Raw genomic sequence first — 21,005 nt, 5'->3', positions numbered from 1 at the left:
TTGGCTACAAAATTTCACTACATAAATCCCAACATATTTAATTATATGTCTTTGAACCCATTGTGGCCCCACCACAAAAGTTTTGACAATAACCTAATTATTATTAAAAATTCAAAGAATTTGAAGCAGCATTTTTGAAATATTCAGGATTAAAGTTTTTAATGGAGCCTTTTTGAGCCTTAATTAAATTGATATCCTATAGTTCATGGATTACTAGAAAGATCAATTATCAGTCTTTAATCGCTGAAAATTTTATTTAAAATATTAACACAGTGATAAGCTACAGTTGATTTTGTAACTCAAGACAGACCAATTTTTCATGAACTATTTGTGGTCATAAATCAGAAACCATGTGGTGTGTGAAGCTAAAAATTGGTACGGATAATGAGCACCATAGGTACTACAAACACACCAAGTTTCGTCAAAATCCAAGAGGTGACCCTACATCTCGCTGATTTGACATGGAATGACCCTATAGCTAGCTAGCTAGCTAGCTAACATTGTTTACAAGTCAATCCACAACTTATCTGGCCTATCAATACCATTATACTCTTAGCCACACAATGTTCAACTAGACATCACTACCCTTACCACTTCATCCAGGTACGTAGCTACATGAACCGGCATTCCTTCTTTCCAAGAGCTGTCATCAACTGGAATAATTTTCCAACTTCAGTGATTGAGTCAGAAAGCATTAGCATATATAGCTACTACATACTTGTGCTGTAAAGTAAAAATGGTATAGGCATAGCCTTTACCGGTAGATATAATTAAGCAGTACTGTTGTTATCTTGTGTAATTTTTTTACTTGGAGCATTATATACTCATCCCTTGGCACATCGGCATGCCCAGTAATAATAACAAAGTAGCTGATGGTGATACATGTGATTAATTAAGTATATTGGAATTGGTTACTATTACATGGTTGCGTGTCATCCATGGGTCCACATGATTTCAGTTACACTTTTATCTACATAATCATCACTGAGTAATGATGGATTTTAAAACAGTATATTTGGCAGGTAGATAGACTTGGACTCAATCATTAATGATTAGGTAAGTGTTCTCAGCAAAATTTATGTGCTATACACTGTTAGGTCCAATGCATCCTGCGTTATCAGTTAATACAATGCAGACCAGTATACGCATTGCCAGCAATGAATAATTTATAACTGCAGAACTTATAAACCTTATACAGCACAATGATTGTATATTCACAAAACAGCTATTAGAAAGAAATAAGAATGCATACCTCATCTGATCAATATGTGACGTATTAAATCTGCATGCAATAGCCAAGCTGACTTATGCAGAAAGATAGCTACTTGTTTGTACTAGCTACCAGTTTGATAATACACAATAGATTAAATCACACCTGAAAGTTGACATGAACAATATCTCTGCTAACATCAGTAACACGCACATCCCTTCCTATTGAAAACTGGAATGGCTCTCTGGTAATAATTAAACCTGATCTAATTTCATTTTGACTAACAACCACAGTAGCAGGAAACACTTACATAAGTACACAGTTGACTGATCTGGATACATCCATGGTCTTCATTGTGTATGAGCTTAGCCTTCTTTTATATGAAATGTTTGCTTGCGAGTTGTACAAAGATGTTAAGTGGGTCAGCTAAACAAGCAGAATCATATTATGTGATCATGAGCGACTGTTTGAATAGTTAACATCCAGTAGCTAGTTACTAACCAGTACTGACATGCATGTATTCTCAGACAAGCGGCATATTTTTCCTAAAGCTAGCTAATGCTGGGATCTACTTTCTTTGCAAAAGTGCATGTGCTTATAGTTTGCAGCCCTTCTACATGTTTAACCCGTTTCATCATTAACCCATGCAGTCAGTCATGTACTGTCACTTGTGGCTCCGAGTAGAGCTTAATTGCTAGTTAAAACTGAAAAGATTCTCAGATCACTCGTGTGGCTCCAGTAATGAAAGCTTTTGATCATTAGTGGACCCAGCTTAGGTTGTAAAGTTCAAGAGATTGGCAGCCGAACCAGTGCCAGATCAAGTGACTCGGGACTTATATTAGATCACTTCTGTTAAGTTCAATTAATAATGTCACTTCATTCAATGTGTCAGAAATATACAGAATTTTACTATTTTTGTTTTCAAAAGTGTGATCTGATTTCTATTGAGTGTGTGATTTCATGTGATTTCTGATGAAGCGTACGAGATTTCAAGAGTGTCGGACCCCTCCCTCGCCAACAAGCTAATTAAATTGACAGGCAGCTAATAGCTTCGTGTATAAATCCCATTAACAGCTGAATTCCTGGAGGGAATTAAAAAAAAAACGCATGACTCAAGACAAGCCTCTTTTCTAAGCAAACAAACGGTTAAACCCCTTGGAAACCATATATCACTATGTTCCCCATGGACCAAGGAATACAACTATATGCAATTTGTTGCCATAGCAGCAACCACATATACATTACAATATTTTATAACTTCGTATTTTTATATGCAAACGGTAAAACCATACTTGACACAGTTATTCTAACTTTAGACAGCTAACAACAAACCTTACTTCATCACAACTGCGTTGTATACGCCGACGGGTGAAGCGCTTCATTTCCCTGAGAGCGGAAGGCGATGTTTCAGGTAAGCGTATTCAGCCATAGATTTTTGATACGATTGCCGTACGCGCATGCGTAAATACTCATGCAATAACAATGGCGTCGTCACGTTTCACAAATTCAGTGATTGTTATTGTTATTATTATCTACTTTACCAGTTAGGCACTGGAGGGTGTACACAGAAGGCAGAGCCTGTTCGAGGTGTTTACCCATAGCCTAGGAGCCTAAGCGAAAATCTTTGAGCTAAATATCCTAAAGTGAAACGGGACAAATACCTAGAAGGGGTGAAAAAAAGCCAACCCCATCGTGACTTGATCCGCAGGCCACCCAGATTCCGGCCAAGCGCCACGCTCGGAGCCAACTTTGGGGAGGCCACCTAAGTAGGGAAATGTTGTTGTTAGTGATGATAGAGGTCATAGCAGCAAAGGAACGATCGATGACGGAGCGATTTCTTAGGGGGAAGTATGAAACAAACGAGTCTATCGAAGCAGATCAATGGTATCGTGATGTTTACGTGAGTGAATGGACGTATTTGTATTGGTTATTGTTTACTGGCTAATATAGATTAGTATACAAGCAATTAGCATTTGTTACAAAACATTATATGCAAAACAATAAAGTGCTGCGTACTAGTTACTACAGTTGGGCTAGCTAGTGTTCCAGTATTCTACCTTTGTGTGATAAAGTTTGAAACATTCCCTATCGTCACTTACACATAAATGTACATTACAGTAAGAACATTTAAATCGAGTTTCATGCCTCAGTTCACTTCTAGAAAGATGTTGCTTGTTCCTTGTCATGTTGCACACTACACATTCAAGTTTCTTTGTCTGTTGTATAGGCCAGTGACCGAGATTCAAGTTCGGTCGTGTTTCACTATGCTCCCCACTCCGCTGACGACCAGCTCGTTGCCGGAAACGATAAGGTCCGATTAGCTGATTGGCTACTGCAATGCGGAAGCTAAGATAACTTCGCTTTCGTCAACTTGGATAACCAGCATACAGTGATGGATTGGAGTACCTCTCTAAGATGTAAGCATTGTAAAGAGCACATTCTATCAGGTGAGCAAAAACTCTTTTCCACCACTTGCGGGATCTTCTTCCCACGTTATAGTATCCTATATGCTGATCACTGCGATCCATCCCTCGCATGTACTGCTGATAATCAGGCAGCAGAGGCGGACAAGAAACATCACTTGATGTCCCATCAGGATTAGTACGTCGGACTGTCTCTCCATGTGATGCCCCTTCATGAAAGGTTGATAGAAAATAGACAAATTTTCGATCATACCATGCTGCTGCAAGGAGTGGACCATTTGATAGGTAATTATAGTATCCCCTATCTTCCCTTGTCCTTCTAATTATTGACTTAGGAAACCCTGTTCTGTTTGTTCGAGCTGTCCCACAAGCGTTGTTCTGATCTTCATACAGGGCCATGTACAGACGAGGGCTGGTATAATAATTGTCGGTGTAAACTTCATGCCCTTCAAGTCCATCCATAAGTTCCAGTACAACTCTTGAACAAAGCCCAATATGAAGGTTTGACTCCATGTTTTTGCCTGTGTATATTTGCATTCTGTATATATACCCATTTGTTGCATCACACAACACAAACACTTTTATCCCCCACTTTGTAGGCTTGTTCTTCATATATTGCTTGAAGTTGAGACGACCCTTGAAAGGAATCATAGCCTCATCTACAGTCACAGCCTGGTGAGGTGTGTAATTGGAAGCACATTGGGCAGTGACCAAGTTCAGCAAGTTTCTCACTTTGAAAAGTTTGTCATGTCGTGGATGCCCTGCTGGATGTTGCTGTCTATTATCAGCAAGATGAAGGAAACGGTAGATCTGGAGAAACTTGTCTCTACTCATTATTTCTGAGATACCAGGAGTACTCAGGATCTCTTCATCAACCTGCCAGTACATGTCAAGGTGTGGCAAGTGTAAGATCCCCATCATTATGAGCATTCCAATAAATGCCTTCATTTCTTCACAGGTGACATCTTTCCACGGTCTTGCATATTGCCGACAGGGAAACCGCAAAGCAGCATACCTATTGGTTTCAGTGACCAGCAAGTCCCAAACATCATCAGTAAAGTACAAATAAAATAAATCAACTGGCCTTGTGTTTGGTGGAAATCGTACATTTGGACCAGGAGTTGGTGAGTAGCTAAATTTAGTGGGTGTGGGCTCTATATTCTCCCACTCTCCAGGTAGAAAAGTTACTCCAGCTGCTCTTCCATCACCAGGTATGGTCCCATGTCCCCTACCAGCACCACGACCACGTCCTCTGCCACGACCACGTCCTCCACCAAGACTAGTTGTTCTACTCCGACTACGCTCCCTGCCACGACCACGTCCTCTGCTGTCACTGCGACGTACACCATGTCCACGCCTGGAACTGTCAGTAGGTCCTACACCACCACCACCTCTTGTTGTACCCCGTCCTCGTCGGTGTGCACGTGCTGCTCCTCGAGCTGCTGTAGTGGCACGGGTTGGTCGATCAGGTGATGTTGGTATGGAGTCACCATCGGAAGTGTCACTATCAGTAGGATCAAGTCGTCGTTGCTTGGGAGAACTTGGGTGTTCTGAACTGGATTGCTGCAAAGGAATACAAACAATTATTTGCATTATGTAGTGTCTCATAAATAATTTTACTTAGCCACAACTTGTATTTTTTTATCTATTGTCTGTATGTTTTCTATTTGTATGCTTGTATGTATTCTATCTCTTTTCACCAGTGCATATTTATCATCAACCATTATACCTTAGTTGTCACCTATTCATATCTGTGAAATCACGTACACTTTCATCTCTATCATTGTGATCACTAATACTTCCTGTCCTACTGATGGCTTCGCTTTGTTCGCTGGAAGCATCATCAAACTGTTCTTCATCAACCCTCTCTTCAGTAGTAGGATCGTTCATGTCTTCAGTAGAAGAATTGTCCCTGTCTTCAATATCATCTCTGTCCTCATTCAGATCGTCAGCAGCATCCCAAGCGTCTGCCACTGGTTCGAGTACAGCTTCAGCCTCCAATTCGCTTCGACGCTCGCCCAAGTAGGCATAATATCTCTTCTCCTTCATTATCGTCGCTCTCATCACTGCTGAATCCATCATCAAGAAGAGTATCGAGAACGTCTGCTACGGAAAGTCGGGATGCCATTATGTTATTTACGCGCAAAATGCGAATCGCTTTGCGGGAAGGACCATTTATCCTAGTAACCAAAGGGGTGTGGTCGTACAAATCTTAGCACACGTGCGTCGGCCCTTATGGAGCTGCTTTATGGTTAAACTAGCGTGCTTTGCCAAATCATGTGGATTTCTAAATCCATTCCGCCATATGGCGGCTACCGCCGTTAATGGGTGTATAACCAGCTTCAATTACTCTTTAGTGTCTCTATTATCCATGGCAAAAATATTCACTTTGTGATGAGCGGGTAGTTTCTTACAGTCAATGTAGTTATGACGAATTCTTGTGCAAACGCGACGAATTCTAATGCAAAGCGACGAAATCAATTGTAAAAGGGTGTGTCTATTTTACGGACTAGACTGTCGGACCGGAAGTTCATGTTTAGCAAGCCAAGTGTACGAATCGTGTGTGACTGTAGCTGCTGGGAAAATGGAAATTCAACCAGTCTCAATGATTGCCTGACAGTAACACCTCCATTTCTAAACAACTTGTGTTCTATATTGTTACGTTTTCGCAGCCATGCCTTTGCCCTTTCAACCGACATCGAAAAGGCTTTTCTTCATGTCCAGTTACATTCAGATGATAGGAATTTCACAAGATTTATTTGGCCATCAAGTACAGATGATTCCTTCCTCACATATCGCTTTGCTGTTGTTCCCTTTGGATCATCAAGTTTACCATTTATGCTCGCTGCAGTACTTGATCTACACCTCAGTAAGGTTGCCTCATCTGTTGCACTTTACATGAAAGACAATATTTACGTTGACAGCATCTTATCTGGCTGCAACACAGAAGAAGAGTTACTAACTTACTACAAACACTCTCGTGAACTAATGAGTCAAGCAAACTTCAACCTCCGGTCATGGTCATCTAACAGTCATCAGCTCCAGGCAGTCACAGCAAGAGAGAAAACCAGTGACCCTAAGCCAACTGTGGGGCTTCTAAGTCTTCAGTGGAATACAATTACAGACACTGTATCACTTGCTCCAAAGCAACTTCCACCCACTAACACTTCCTTTATCACAAAGAGAGATGTCCTACAGACCTCCTCACAGATATACGATCCGCTAGGATGGGTAACACCTGTGACTGTCAGAGCCAAAATTTTGCTTCAGCAAGTATGGCAGACTAAGCTGACATGGGACAAACCTCTTCCCAAAGAGATTACTGACACTTGGCTCACCATTCTACCAGATCTGATGAAACTGTCACAATTTACAGTTCCAAGAACATATTTCTCAACATCAGACACATCAACTTTCCACCTGTATGCCTTCGCTGATGCCAGCACTAAAGCCTACGGTGCTGTAGTTTACATTTGTCGAAACCAAGAGACGTCATTAGTCATGTCTAAGAGTCGAGTTGCGCCAATCAAGACCATCACTCTTCCTAAGCTAGAACTGATGGCAGCTGTCATGGTTACTAGATTGGTGCAATTTGTTGTATCTTCACTTCATTTCCAGTCTAATGATCAATCCAATCATATCCACCTGTGGACTGACAGCCAGATTGCTCTCCACTGGATATATAAGCAGCATAACCCCAAACCCTTTATCTCACACCGTGTAGCAGAGATTGTTAGAGCCTTTCCAGCCAACTCATGGTCATATGTACCATCTAGTGATAATCCTGCTGATTTGTTGACGAGAGGGATCTCCGCTGAACAGCTTTTCTCATCGCAGCTATGGCTACACGGACCCAGCTGGCTACAATGTAGTCAGGACTGGCCACAGCGGACTCCAACCAACACTTTTCTACAGTTAGCTGAAGAGGAAGATGAACATGGAAGCACACCACCAGCTACTCAGACCAGTGAAGTTGTTACAGGTATTCATACTGTCATTGACATTACTCGTTTTAGCACTATTGATAAGTTAGTAGCTGTCACTGCATACGTCCTTAGGTATGTTCACAATGCTTATACACAACAGCCACGAGTAATTGGACCACTAAGTGCAGTTGAACGGAATGCCGACGTGAAGGAATGGATATCCAGTAGTCAGACTTCCAGCTATCGAGTTGAATTGAATTATTTGCGGAAGAAGCAGAATTCATGCCCCAACCTTGTCAGGCAACTTAGACTGTACTTGGATGAGAAACAACTCCTGAGATGCAGTGGCAGAATCCACAATGCTCCGGTCAGTGATGCTACTAAATTTCCCGTGCTACTACCTTCCAAGCACCGCTTGACAGATCTAATCATTGAAGACACTCATAGGAAGCTCCACCATGGGGGTGTAGCTATCACTGTAACCGCCTTACGAGAAGTTTATTGGATCCCCTCTATCAGACAGCGAGTAAGAAGTGTCCTTAGAAGATGTGTCACATGTGCCAAGACATCGGGAAAAGCGTATAGAACTCCTGATCCACCACCATTACCCAAGATATGTGTTGGAGAACCAAGACCATTTGCTGTCACAGGGGTGGACTTCACTGGGGCACTCTATGTCAAGGAGTCCAATGGTGAGCAGAAAGCATACATCTGCCTTTTCATGTGCGCAAACACTAGGGCAATTCATTTGGAGATTGTGACAGATCTATCCACAGAAACATTTCTGTTAGCCTTTCGACGATTTGCCGGTCGCAGATCTATTCCTTCAGTCATGCTCTCAGATAACGCTTCCACTTATCTTGCCGCCGCGGAGGAATTGAAGATATTGTTCGAGTCTGATGTCATCAAAGAAGCATTGGGATGCCAAGGTGTTGATTGGCAATTCATACCAAAACGTGCTCCGTGGTATGGGGGATTTTGGGAGTGGTTGATAGGGTTGACAAAGCAGGCCATCAGAAAGACTCTTGGTAGAACATTCACCTCTCTTGATCAGCTACAAACTGTAGTGATAGAGATTGAGAATATGCTTGATGACAGACCCCTTACCTATGTGAACTCTGATCTACAAGATCCTCAGCCGTTGACACCCTCTCACTTGCTATATGGCAGAAGGATTCAACAAGTTCCTCATCCCCTCAATGATCCAGAAGAAATGACTGACCCGACGTTTATGTATGGTACAGACCTTAGGAACAGAGTGAACAAGCTCGCACAGTTAATGGAACACTTTTCATCACGTTGGAAGAGAGAATACTTGACTTCCTTGAAAGAATTTTACAAGACATCAAAACGAAGCAGTAAACAACTGATTAGAACAGGAGATGTTGTGATAGTTCATGAGGATAATAAGTCAAGACTTCATTGGAGATTAGCTGTAGTGGAAGACCTTATCAAGGGGAATGATGGTCAAGTACCTGCTGCATACATCAGAACAAGTAACCACAAGGCAACGCGACCTGTTGCCAAGTTATTCCCATTGGAAGTGCACAGTGAAGCTACTCCAGAAGAAGCTGATCAGTCTAGTACTAGTACTGAATCCCAGCAGAGTACAGCTGCTACTGAAACAGTTCGTGTGCGTACAATGAGAGCTGCTGCTGCAAGAGCACTCCAGAGAATGAAGGAGTGGAATGGAGCACTTGGCCCGCCCCCGGAGAATGTAGTGAACGACTGAGACATTTAATAGAATGTAACTTTAATTAGAGTGTTCTTAATGTAGTGTATGATCACGTGTATCAATTGTTGCAGTGTGTGTTGTAGCGTGTCCTTTATTATCCGATCAATCACACTGGTACAAGTGGTTCTTACCAGTTATCGAACCTCCAGTCCGTCGTCACGACATTCATAGTATAAAGTAGTAATATTGTATATTATAAACTCTTGCTAATACGCTCAAGTATATTTTACGGAGCAGACTAAAAATGGTTTGTGTGCCAGCCCACAAGCATTTTTCCAGCTCTGTCGTGCCTGGATGATTGTAGCTTCGCATTGGTCTGGTCACTCTTGTGTTGGGCGTACGTATCTAGCTATAGCCCAGCAAAAGCCACAGTAACTGTAGCTTACAGTAAATAGTATCTTCGATAGAGTCAACTATCAATTATCGGGCACCATGGTTTTCGAACAGCCACCATCGTTTCGGACACGATTTTTCTTTAAACCTGCAAAGAAACTTTCTGCTCTTGCTATGCCTTTGGAGAGGTCTAGGCCATAAACTCTTGCATGCAAAATTTCAGACCTGCAGCTTTCTTTGTCTGGCTGCAGAAGCTGCAAAAGTGACCTGTCCGAATGTTCTCAATTCTCAAACAAAAGTATGTATTATAGGTCGAGTGGCACTGCTCGTAATGCTTGAAGCTGATCAAGTCTTTCTGTACTTGATATATGAAAGAGAAACTCTTGTATTCTCCAAATATATGCAGATATTTGGCTTAGTCCTTATTGGTTACGAATTACAAAGCTCCAAAGTTTCCTCTGTCGTACAACCTTAAATTCGGCCACATGTGAAGCTCGTGCAAATCAAATAGTTACCTATATCGAATTCAAAGCTATTTTTATGAACATTGAGGGCATCAGCTACCGTTCAATAGTAAATAGATACATGCACGATGGCCGCACCTTGATTTTTGCCCGAATAGCTACATTGTATTTAGGCTTCTCTGACAGTAGCAGCCTAGCTACTGCATCCAACACACATATACACAATCCAAATCCACTTAAATGGAAATTTGACTATCCCCTGTCTTAAAAATGTCAAACGGTTCTCTTCAAAACGTCCAGGACATTAGCCAGATCGAAATACTTTAATAGAGCAGTCAATTACTCTAATAAAACTATCAGCCAATGTATTATTACATGTAATCAGTATTTAAGCGTTGTAATCAACGAAATTCACATATTAATAGTCTTATTGACTTATGAACTAGGAGTTAACCACAGGCGTAGGGCTATGTTTGAGGTAAGTTGTATGATTCGGAAGCCAACTCCGTGTATATAGCAAATGCGAGATCGAGATACTCTAATAGAACAGTCACCCTAATAGAGCATTCAGCTAGTTTATGACTTACTCTATTATAGAGTTCTATTACATTGCAAGTTATTCTGTAGGGAGTTCAGCTGCAAACAGTTACTCTTATAGACAGTTAGACTAGAAGCAAGTCACCCTGTGGAGAGATAAGCTACAAATATCACTGTAGAGATTCAGAACATTACAAGTTACACTGAAGAGAGTTCAGCTATAAACAAGTCATGCACCATGTAGAGAGTTAGGCTACAATTAAGTCACTCTCTAGAGAATTCAGCTACACACAAGTCACTGTGGAGAGAGTTCAGCTACAAACAAATTACCTGTAGAGAGATCAGCTACAAACAAAACACTTTGTAGAGAGTTCAGTTACAAACAAATCAACCTGTAGAGCGATCAGAAACAAAAAAATCAACTTGTAGAGAGATCAGCTAGAAACAAATCAACCTGCAAAGAGATCAGCTACAAATAAATCAACTTGTAATGAGATCAGTTACACATAAATCAACCTGTAGAGACATAATGTATATATATAAATATAAGCTAGAAACAAATCACCCTGTAGAAAGTTCAGCTACAAAAAAATCATTCTGTAGAGACATCAGCTAGAAACTAGACACAAGCTAAGGAGTTCAGCTACAAGCAAATCACCCTGTAGAGAGTTCAGCTAAAACAAATCAACCTGCAGAGAGATCAGCTACAAACAAATCACATTGTAGGGAGTTCAGCTACAAACAAATTACCCTGTAGAGAGATCGGCTACAAACAAATCAACCTGCAGAGAGATCAGCTACAAACAAATTACCTACTGTAGAGAGATCAGCTACAAACAAATTAACCTGTTGAGAGATCAACTAGAAGCTAATCACCATGTAGAGAGTTCAGCTACAAAAAATCACCCTGTGGAGAGATCAGCTAGAAACTAGACACAATGTAAAGAGTTCAGCTACAAGCAAATCACTCTTTAGAGAGTTCAGCTACAAACAAATCAACCTGCAGAGAGATCAGCTAGAAGGATCACCTCGTAGAGAGTTCAGTTACAAAAAAATCACCCTGCAGATAGTTCAGCTACAAACAAGTCATCCTGTAGAGTGATCAGCTGCAAACAAGTTATCTGATATAGGGAATAATTGACATGTAATAAATATATGTATTATATATATAATTTGTACATTTAGTGATGAAATCAGAATTAGTTAAGTATTTAAAATCTGCTTCATCTTTTTCTTCATCCTGTGGTAAAGAAAAAAAGATAGGTTAAGAAGCCCCAAAGCCGGCCATAGGCCGGCTTTGGGGTATACAAATACAAAAAGAAGTGAAATCTAATCCAAAACAGCCAAGCTGTAAAAAAGAGTGCGGCCCTCAAAAAGGCTATGGTGAAAAAAGATGTGAAATCCAAGGTGGTGGCCAAGAAATGGCTGTGATGGTAAGTTAATGGTAAAAGTTTTAATAACGACAATTCAGATGAATTTTGTGCCAAGACCAGGTGGCACCAAATTCACCTGAATTGTCGTTATTAAAATTTTACCATTAACCTACCATCACAGCCATTTCTTGGCCGCCACCTTGGATTTCACATCTCTTTTTTCCATAGCCTTTTGAGGGCTGCACTCTTTTTCTACAGCTTGGCTGTTTTGGATTAGATTGTACTATCATTTAGAATCGATTTAGTTCAAATCCCACCTCAACTGATGGTTCCTATCAAGAGATATAAGCAAAAGAAATTGATAGATTGGTGATTTTTGAATACGGCATTTTCAGGGATTTCCTGTACATCATGTGGCACCAAGTGCAATATCATGAGTGTTATAAAGTTGAATATGAAACTCCTAATGACATGAAATTTTCACCACAGAACCACTTAGTGTAGTAAAATTCATGAGCTAGGTAAAATCTCTCAAGAATGACCACTCCTCTGTAGAATGACCAAACATATTATGTTTGATTTTGCTAAGAAAACTGCATGTTCTGTGCAGAATTAATAATACACATGTTAATACCATACCTGTTTCACTGCCCATACAAAAGTCTCAATAGTAGCAGTGAAATTTATCCCGTATTTTACTGACAGCAGTGAAAAAGTTGTAATTGCAATTTCATTGGCTAGAATTTATGTTAACAATGTAGCGCCAATTAGTGTTGACGTGTGTTTAGTACATAGTGACAAATTGCGTAGATAGCAATGCTAATGCACAGCATGTGCATATGCAGCGAGTATGGTATTAACTGGGAATAGCATGTGTAGCAGTGAAATTTGGAATAAATACCACTCTTGATGTATTGGAAATGGTAAATTTCCAATACAACACTTGTGGTATTTATCCCAAATTTCACTGCTACCCATGCTATTACTAGTACATACTACATATATTTAGAGATAATACACAAGTGATATTGTATAATAGAGTGAACTTTGGCATCACAGGTCACAGCTAACAACTATTTTATAAAGCATGACAATCATATTGCAACATATGCAATCAGTAACATTCAATATTATTGCAAGGTTGCATTTTTTGGATACCACTTCCTTTATTTGCCACATAAAAGTATGGATAATGGTAATTGTCATATAATTATGATGATATCACTACATAATCAAGAGAATAATAAACTGTCTCTAACTAAAAATACAGTCATTGCAGCCACAATAAGTAGACAATAACAGGAGTAGGTACATCAGTATATCTCAACAGATGGTTGTAAAGCCTTACAAGGTTTGTATTACATGCTAAACACTGTTTTCTCCGACGTTATCCAGGGGCGGATCCAGAAGGGGGGGCTTTGGGGGCTGAAGCCCCCCCCCCCCCCTTCACTTTTACAGGCTTTACTTGATCAATATACTGAGTATTATAATGAAATTTTGTCTTAGCATAATTATATGATCACTAATAATACAAATACTCATAAAACCACCTTATAAACATCTTTCCAAGGTATTATCAGTGGATTTATGCTAAAGTTCATGCAACAAAGAACAAAGACTCGGATCAGTATTGGAGGCGTACAAGATCGAGATACTCTAATAGAGCAGTCAGCTAACTACTCTAATAAAACATTCACTGGAAGCATATAGTTACTTCTGTTATGGATTTTTTCCAAATCTGCCTGCACCTGCCTGCACCTATACATACACTGAAGTGCAGTGGTCTGTTTAAAGGGCTTCATTCATCTACTTGTGTAGTTAATATTAGGCATTCCAGTATCCAAGATTTTTTAATAAAAAAATTCTCCGTATATTCCCCAATAGAACCCTGGCACAAAATGACAACTCGTGTTTAACTTGGGATTGCTCCGTCATCTGAGCTCCAATGAAGATGAAAATCGCTGTGGGGTTTGTCCACACGCTGATCATCATGAAAATCTTAGTTTTATCGTGCGCGTTACATATAAGTACGTTTTGTGTTGTTTTGTAATCTTTTCAAGCCTTGTAATATATGTAGAATACTTTAAAACTTAAAAAAACGTACTGTCGGGTGGAAGGTAGTCACTGGTGCTTACTTAAAAGTGCGTAGTTACTTCACTCGGGTTAGCGATTTTCAGCTCCAGAGCAATTTTCTGATGGCTGAGTCATCAGCTCAAAGGTATGAACCACTTCAAAGTCGGCATAACAATGCCATAATTGAACCACAACTCCACCTTAGGTATTGTTGCATCATTGTGGCACCTCCACTTTAGTTGTTTACCTTTATAAGTTGTTAACTTGATGTTTTTACCAACTTGAGTTAGCCACTTGCCTATATGGGTATACACCATTGTATTGAGAAGTGTGCAATAGGTGAAGCATATTTGCTCACCACAAAGTACACAAAGATTGCTAAGATCCAATAAGACCTGAAGTTACTCTCATTACATGTACAAACTTGCAGCTAGAAGCAACTGCAGTTTCAAGATAGTCCAGATTGCTAGATGGCTTCCTGATTCAATTGTGCCATTTTTCCCTTTAAAATGTATGGGGAGCCCTGGAGAAAAAATGTACCTTTTATTAGTTTTTAAGCACTGTGCATGCCAAAGTAGCTAATTCCAACCCAACAAACTATATATTTCTGAGATCGGCAATCAATACTCCATCTATTGAGCATATAAAAAGCCTGTTTTTCCAAAATTTAAAAATCGGGCTGGAATGCCTATTAATATGTATGGAAATACTTAATTCAGATACACAATTTCCATTGAAAAGGCTCTCAGATTCAATCTTGTATTGTTCAAATTTTAAAATTTTCCACTTTCAGCATTATTATTCTAACATGCACCTATTCAGTGTTGTGCAATTGTGAGAGGGTGCATCATGTACTTGGTTCAGCGTTGAAACCGGGTCGGGTCATCCGGGTCATCCGGGTCACATTTTCTCCGGGTCTGACCCGGATTGGATCACGTGAGAAACGAAATTGTTCGTTTGACGACGTGGAAACTTATAAACGCTATCGCGTAGCTCTTTCGTGAGCCACGCCCACTTATCGCATAGGCTCAGCCACGCTCATTTGTTAGTAAGTGTAGCATGTAGCACGAAATTGAGGGTATCTATGGTGAGGGGAGCTATTGTCAGTAGGTGAAGACCTTTTTTTTTTTTTTTTTTTGGTCTTCAACCTACAGCTAGGCTGAAGTTGCAATATTTTATTATTATTATTATTTATTGGGCTTGTAGATGCCAAGGCAAGCTAACTTGCCAGGCTAGGCCGCAGGCCTTTGAAGGTGCCCATATCTAGATTGCTTCCAAAAATTATCCAAGCGCAGCTTGAAGGTTGCAACTGTACTGTTGGTGCTGAAATGATAAAGTCAGGTAAGGAGTTCCATAGATTGACTATTCTATTTGTAAAAAAGTTCTGCCTAACAAGTAATCTTGATCTTTCTTTTAAAAGCTTAAGAGAGTGGCCCCTGGTGGTAGCAGTATTTAAAGTAAAAATGTAGATGGGTCCAAGTCATAATGTCATTTAAGTATCTTATATGTTTCAATCATATCACTCCTTTGACGTCTGCAATACAGAGAATAGAGATCCAGAATTTCAAGACGGCTTTCATAAGTCAAGTGGGCTAATCCGCGAAGGTGTTTAGTTGCACGTCTCTGAACCTTTTCAAGGGTGTCGATGTCTCTGGCCAAGTACGGACTCCAAGATTGCACACAATATTCCAAATGCGGTCGAACATACATCTTATACAGAAATATAAACATATCAGTAGAGCCAATTCTAAAAGATCGCCTAATAAGACCAAGAACCTGTGTAGCCTTGACTGCAGCTTTTTGGCAGTGTAGAGATGGCTTGAGATCACTTGTGCACCACACTCCAAGGTCCTTCTCCTCGTTCACTAGTTCTAGGTCAGTAGATACATTTGTAGTGCCATTGTACATGGTGTATCATGCAGGAAGAGAGTTACCAATCTGCATTACTTTGTATTTGGCTGCGTTAAATCTAAGCAACCAAACACTTGACCATTGCATTAACTTGTTGATATCATGTTGTAGTTTAAGGCTGTCATGAAAAGATTTAATGACCGAGTATATCTTGGTGTCATCTGCAAACATCTTCAAATTACTCTCAATGAGGTCAGGCACATCGTTGACATACAGTATAAATAATAAGGGACCCAAGACTGAACCTTGAGGTACTCCACTCTGAACATTAACCCAATCTGACTGAGACCCATTAACCACTACTCTCTGAAAACGATTTGTGAGAAAATTGGATAACCACAGGGACAAGTTTCCACGCACACCGTATGCTTCAAGTTTAGAAATCAATCTACGATGTGGTACAGAGTCAAATGCCTTACTGTAATCCAGGTATACCACATCAACCCCATAACCCTGGTCCACCGCACTTTACCAGTCTTCAAAGGTTTCCAACAAATTAGTTAAACATGACTTGTTGCACACAAAACCATGTTGCTGATGGTTAAGAATGTTATTTTCTAAAAGAAAGTCAAATAACTCTGTACGAATAATAGATTCTAAAATTTTAACCACAGTAGATGTCAGACTGATTGGTCTGTAGTTGGTAGCCTTAAACTTAGAACCTTTCTTATATACTGGTATTACGTGGGCTTTCTTCCATTCGCAAGGGAGATCTCCACTAGTCAAGGACTGATGGAATAGCATGGTTAAAGGAGTGCAAAGTGTATGGGCACAAGCCTTGAGAACATAAGAATGGATGCTATCTGGACCAGGAGCCTTATTATCTTTCAGAGTACATATTTACTCAACACGAATCGAACGCTCAAAATGTAGACTCGTTCGCTCGCTTGAGACTAGCCGAAACACGTTTCGGCTTTAATTAATCCAGGTCACATCCGGGTCAAATCCGGGTCTGACTCGGATTGCTATCTGGGTCAGTGGGTCATCCGGGTCAGCAGTAGTGGGTGGGGACTATTCTACGGAACGGAATGATGGACTAAACCACGGAACGGAACGCTTTCTAAAATTGAAGCTTGCAACTTACCATTGCTGAAACTTCCCTTATAAGTTAGCAGTGGCATCTCCAGTGGGTGATTAAACATAAGATAAAAAGAATTAACGGATCGATTGTGGGTTTTTGTTGGTTGTCATTAGTAACGAAGTATTATTGTGGGATGAGCTGAGTCAGTGATGTTCATCCATACGGAAGGGAACTTTATGTGAGCTGTTTTTCTTATTTAGACTTTAGAAAACAGTCTGGGCCGGTCTTTCAAGTCATAAGTCAGTGTATAAATAAAGCAAGCAGGAAGATACTGGTAACAGGAAAGAGCCAGCTGAATTAAAACTTGAAGAATTTTGTGCAGTGTGTGAGGAGCAAATATTTTGGCAGACCGCAAGGAGGGTATATTCTGCAAACATCACTGAAGTGTATGCATGGAGTTATTTATATATTAACAGCTGGTGCAGTGGACTAATGCCGTATTCAATAGTGAGCTGATTTTATCTGTTGCACAATTCAAGGATGTGTCTGACTGCTAGCCTTGAATCAGGCTAAATGCCAAAACTCCAAGATCAGCCAAATCTCTATTATAAGCCGCATGTGAAACCATGCCCGTAGCCACCAGGCAAACGTGATTTGGACCAGGATATGTGTGTAATTTCAATGTATCTAGTCAGACCTGAAATGGAACACTCACATTAATTACATACCACCTAAGAATCCTAGGATTTCTTAAGTGTAACATTTCACATGCTTCACTTCAAACAAAACAGGTTAAATGTATTCGTCTATTTTCAAGTGATTCCCAGTCCAGCTGGTCCATGAAATTACAATGGGATCACATGTATTTGTTACAGTGCGGGCTGTCCTGTGTTGGATCTACTCTAGAGTTGAGATTTCAAGGTAGACTCACTGCCAATGTACTGACACTAGTACTGTTGTAGCATGTTTAAGTGGAGGACAAATGAAATAGTAATGCTAGATTATTTATGTATTTTTCATAATGAAATTGATATCCCATTTTGATTTGTACTTCCACTTTGCAACATATTCAAGAACAAGAAGCTACCACACTTAATCTCAACCACTGTCATTAATTAACCAAGATCTCACTAGTCTGTAATTCACCCTACTGTAGTGATTTTATTGATTCATCTGTATGTTTTCTTCATTTTCCTTTGAAGTTGTACCAAGAATTCATAATAAGGTGGAGTGTCTAACTTGAACGCATTCACCAAACACCCTGCTTAAAGTAACACCTCGGCCTTATTTCAGAACAAAGGCTTTACCTTCTTCAGCAACACTAATCAACAGATTTCTATCCCCCAGTAAAGGTGTTGATTTGATGAAAGGTGAACTTTACGCAGGGTGTTTGTACAGGCCATACTGAGAGTTAGACACTCTCTCCCATACAAATCAGTATTACGAACTCTTGGTTGTACAGTATAGGTAAACAAAGATAAGTTTCTCTCCCATCTTATTCTAGGATTTCTATTGACAAGGAAAATTCAATTATTTGTATACAGGCTCAAAATTGAGAAAATATAAAGAAAGTGAATTAATATTATACAGTCAGTTTGCTTTTGGATATTTAATGTCTCCAACCACAACAAAATTTCGATGAATCCATGCATCTTATCACTGGTCGTCTGAACATTCTGAAAGTGATACCATACTCAATCAACCATATAATCTGTTTATTAGACTGAATAAAGTCATGATTACCTAAACAATCAATTAATGTTTTATAATTATCCTATTCCATTTTCCTGGAGGTTCCACTGATAAAATGCAATTTCAGCTATGATAGCAGCTAGCCAAGCTGCAAGTTGATTCAGAAAGCATTCCATTCTGTAAAATAGACCCCATCCAGAATTCAACTCAGTACTCAGGCTGAGATATCTGACAATAGTTCACTACTCTGTTAATGAATCATTGATTTTCACACAATATAGCCTCCTTGAGGCATCTGAATGTTTGCTCCTCACACACTGCACACAATTCCTTTAGATTCTGCTTAGACTGAGTTGATTCAGCTTGTCACCATACTTGTTTCCTTTGTAGTGTAGCTATAGACTATGTGCGATCTAGGGCGTGGCACTTATTACATCATTAAAAAATCACGTGAAAAACGCATCCGCCATTTTTTGAGGGCAAAAAGGAACAAGTGATGCCGTCGAGTTGCTGTGCTGTTGAGTGCCGAAATCGTTGTAAAGCGGGAAAAGTTACATTGTACACCTTCCCTAAGAATCTGGTGCGAAGAAGACAGTGGATACAAGCTATTCACCGTGAAGCTTGGGAACCAACTCAGCATTCTCGGGTCTGTGGAAGGCATTTCATTTCAGGTAGACACGGGATGAAAGTGTGTAATAGTTATACTGTAAATAATCAGAATGCTGCTTGGTTAAGTGTAATATTTTGTGAATGCACTACAACCACTACTGAAGTTTTTCTGTATTTTACAGGAAGACCTTGCAGGTTGAAATGGGATCCTGACTATGTTCCATCAATATTCTCATTTAAAGAGAGAAATGAAGAAGCAGATAAAGATAAGTTGGCTAGAAGTCATAGATTGCAGAACAGGAGAAGGAGCTATGCATCAAGTACACGCTCGAGTACACGTAAGGCATGACGAAAGTGCAAATCAACTACTACTCGTGATCAGGTGCCACAAGTTGAAAATGCCGAGGAGTTGATGTCGACAGGAAATGATATAACTGATAGCACTGAAACAATGGATAATGAAATTTTAAGTAGTGCTGTTGAGACCATGGAGATTGACCATGAGCAGCATTGTGATGGTCCTGACGATTCTTCTGTGTTACATCAGCCCTGAACGCTTTCACATCTAGCAGAAGAATGTCTTAAGGGATACATACCTTCACTTGTAATGATCATTCATAAGCAGCAGCAGATTATTCAGCAACGACATCACGTTATTGATGCACTTAATGATAAAAAGGTGTCACTGGAAAAATGTCTAGATGAACAAAAAGAGTTAACTGAAATGGTGAAAGAAGAGCTGCAGACTGCATCTGTATTACTCAGCCCCTCTCTCCGAATGAAGGATGATGATAAACAAACTTATTTTTATTCTGGTTTGCCATCATATTCTGCATTTACCACACTACTTGCTTTGCTTTCTACTGTTTTACCTCCGTACGAGCACAGAGGAATAAGTCATAGTGACCAGCTTCTGATGGTCTTGATGAAACTGAGACGGGCAACAACGAATCAGGATCTAGCTTATCGATTCAGAATTGATGTAACCAGAGTGTCTAAAATTTTTCATCAGTGGATTGATACAATGGCCTTTCAGCTAAAGCCTCTAGTAAAATGGCCAGAAAGAGGAATGATCCGGACCACTATCCCTGACTGTTTTAAGCCAAAGTATGCCCGTACAACATGTATTATTGATTGTTCAGAAATCTTTATTCAACGCCCATCTTCATTAGCAGCAAGAGCCGAGACATATTCTAATTACAAAAGTCATAACACTGTGAAGTTTCTAATTGCTATTAGCCCCACGGGTGCAATTATCTTTGTTTCTAAGTGTTGGGGAGGACGTGCCAGTGACAAACACATTACTGCACACAGTGGGTTTTTGGACAAGCTGATGCACGGTGACTTGGTTTTAGCTGATAGAGGTTTTGATATAACCGAACCTTTAGCTCTTCGTGGTGCTTCACTAGCAATTCCTCCTTTCACAAAGGGAAAACCCCAACTCTCACAGAGGGAAGTGGAGACAGCTAGAGAATTGTCTAGGGTGAGGATCCATGTGGAACGAGCCATTGGGAGGCTCAAAAACTTCAGAATTTTACAGTCAACTCTACCAATCACCCTGGTGAAATCTGCTACTGATGAAGAATTTTGTACCATTGATAAGATCTTATTTGTATGTGCTGCATTATGTAACTTGCAACCACCTTTGGTTTAAAATTATGTGAAGAAATTATATACGCCACAACATTTTAGTTCATC

General features: G+C 40.0%; 4 protein-coding genes across 6 annotated transcripts in view; 2 read left to right on the top strand and 2 right to left on the bottom strand.

Moving 5' to 3' along the window:
- LOC136247333 (uncharacterized) overlaps positions 1 to 21,005 on the bottom strand; it is a 34,116-nt gene that overhangs the window by 9,846 nt on the left and 3,265 nt on the right. Inside the window, exon 1 of one of the 2 annotated variants that reach the window (XM_066038956.1) lies at positions 2,548 to 2,983. The exons of the other annotated variant lie outside the window; for it this stretch is intronic. Within the exon in view, the coding sequence (XP_065895028.1) occupies positions 2,548 to 2,592 (45 nt within the window). The 5' untranslated portion in view covers positions 2,593 to 2,983. Of the gene's footprint in view, positions 1 to 2,547; positions 2,984 to 21,005 lie in introns of those variants that run through there. 2 annotated transcript variants of the gene reach the window in all.
- Positions 3,039 to 5,811, bottom strand: LOC136247335 (piggyBac transposable element-derived protein 4-like). 2 transcript variants are annotated; one of them, XM_066038961.1, is made up of 2 exons: positions 5,401 to 5,811; positions 3,039 to 5,196 (listed from the first exon to the last, which is right to left on the bottom strand). In XM_066038961.1, the coding sequence occupies exons 1-2, from the start codon at positions 5,713 to 5,715 to the stop codon at positions 3,577 to 3,579; spliced, it is 1,935 nt and encodes a 644-aa protein (XP_065895033.1). In that variant the 5' UTR covers positions 5,716 to 5,811; the 3' UTR covers positions 3,039 to 3,576. The 2 variants fall into 2 exon arrangements, with proteins under 2 accessions (XP_065895033.1, XP_065895034.1); XM_066038962.1 differs by having other exon boundaries at positions 3,039 to 5,173; positions 5,401 to 5,622.
- On the top strand, positions 6,166 to 9,291 carry LOC136248100 (uncharacterized). Its single transcript, XM_066039914.1, has one exon. The coding sequence runs from the start codon at positions 6,166 to 6,168 to the stop codon at positions 9,289 to 9,291; it is 3,126 nt and encodes a 1,041-aa protein (XP_065895986.1).
- On the top strand, positions 19,127 to 20,998 carry LOC136247336 (uncharacterized). Its single transcript, XM_066038963.1, has 2 exons — positions 19,127 to 19,369; positions 19,490 to 20,998. Exon 2 carries the CDS (start codon positions 19,915 to 19,917, stop codon positions 20,959 to 20,961), a length of 1,047 nt encoding a protein of 348 aa, XP_065895035.1. The 5' UTR covers positions 19,127 to 19,369; positions 19,490 to 19,914; the 3' UTR covers positions 20,962 to 20,998.

This window comes from Dysidea avara, chromosome 2 (genome assembly GCF_963678975.1).
Source record: "Dysidea avara chromosome 2, odDysAvar1.4, whole genome shotgun sequence".
In the NCBI taxonomy this organism is placed as follows: Eukaryota; Metazoa; Porifera; class Demospongiae; order Dictyoceratida; family Dysideidae; genus Dysidea; species Dysidea avara.
The sequence above is the reverse complement of the archived record's forward strand: the minus strand, read 5'-3'. Positions and strand labels throughout refer to the sequence as shown.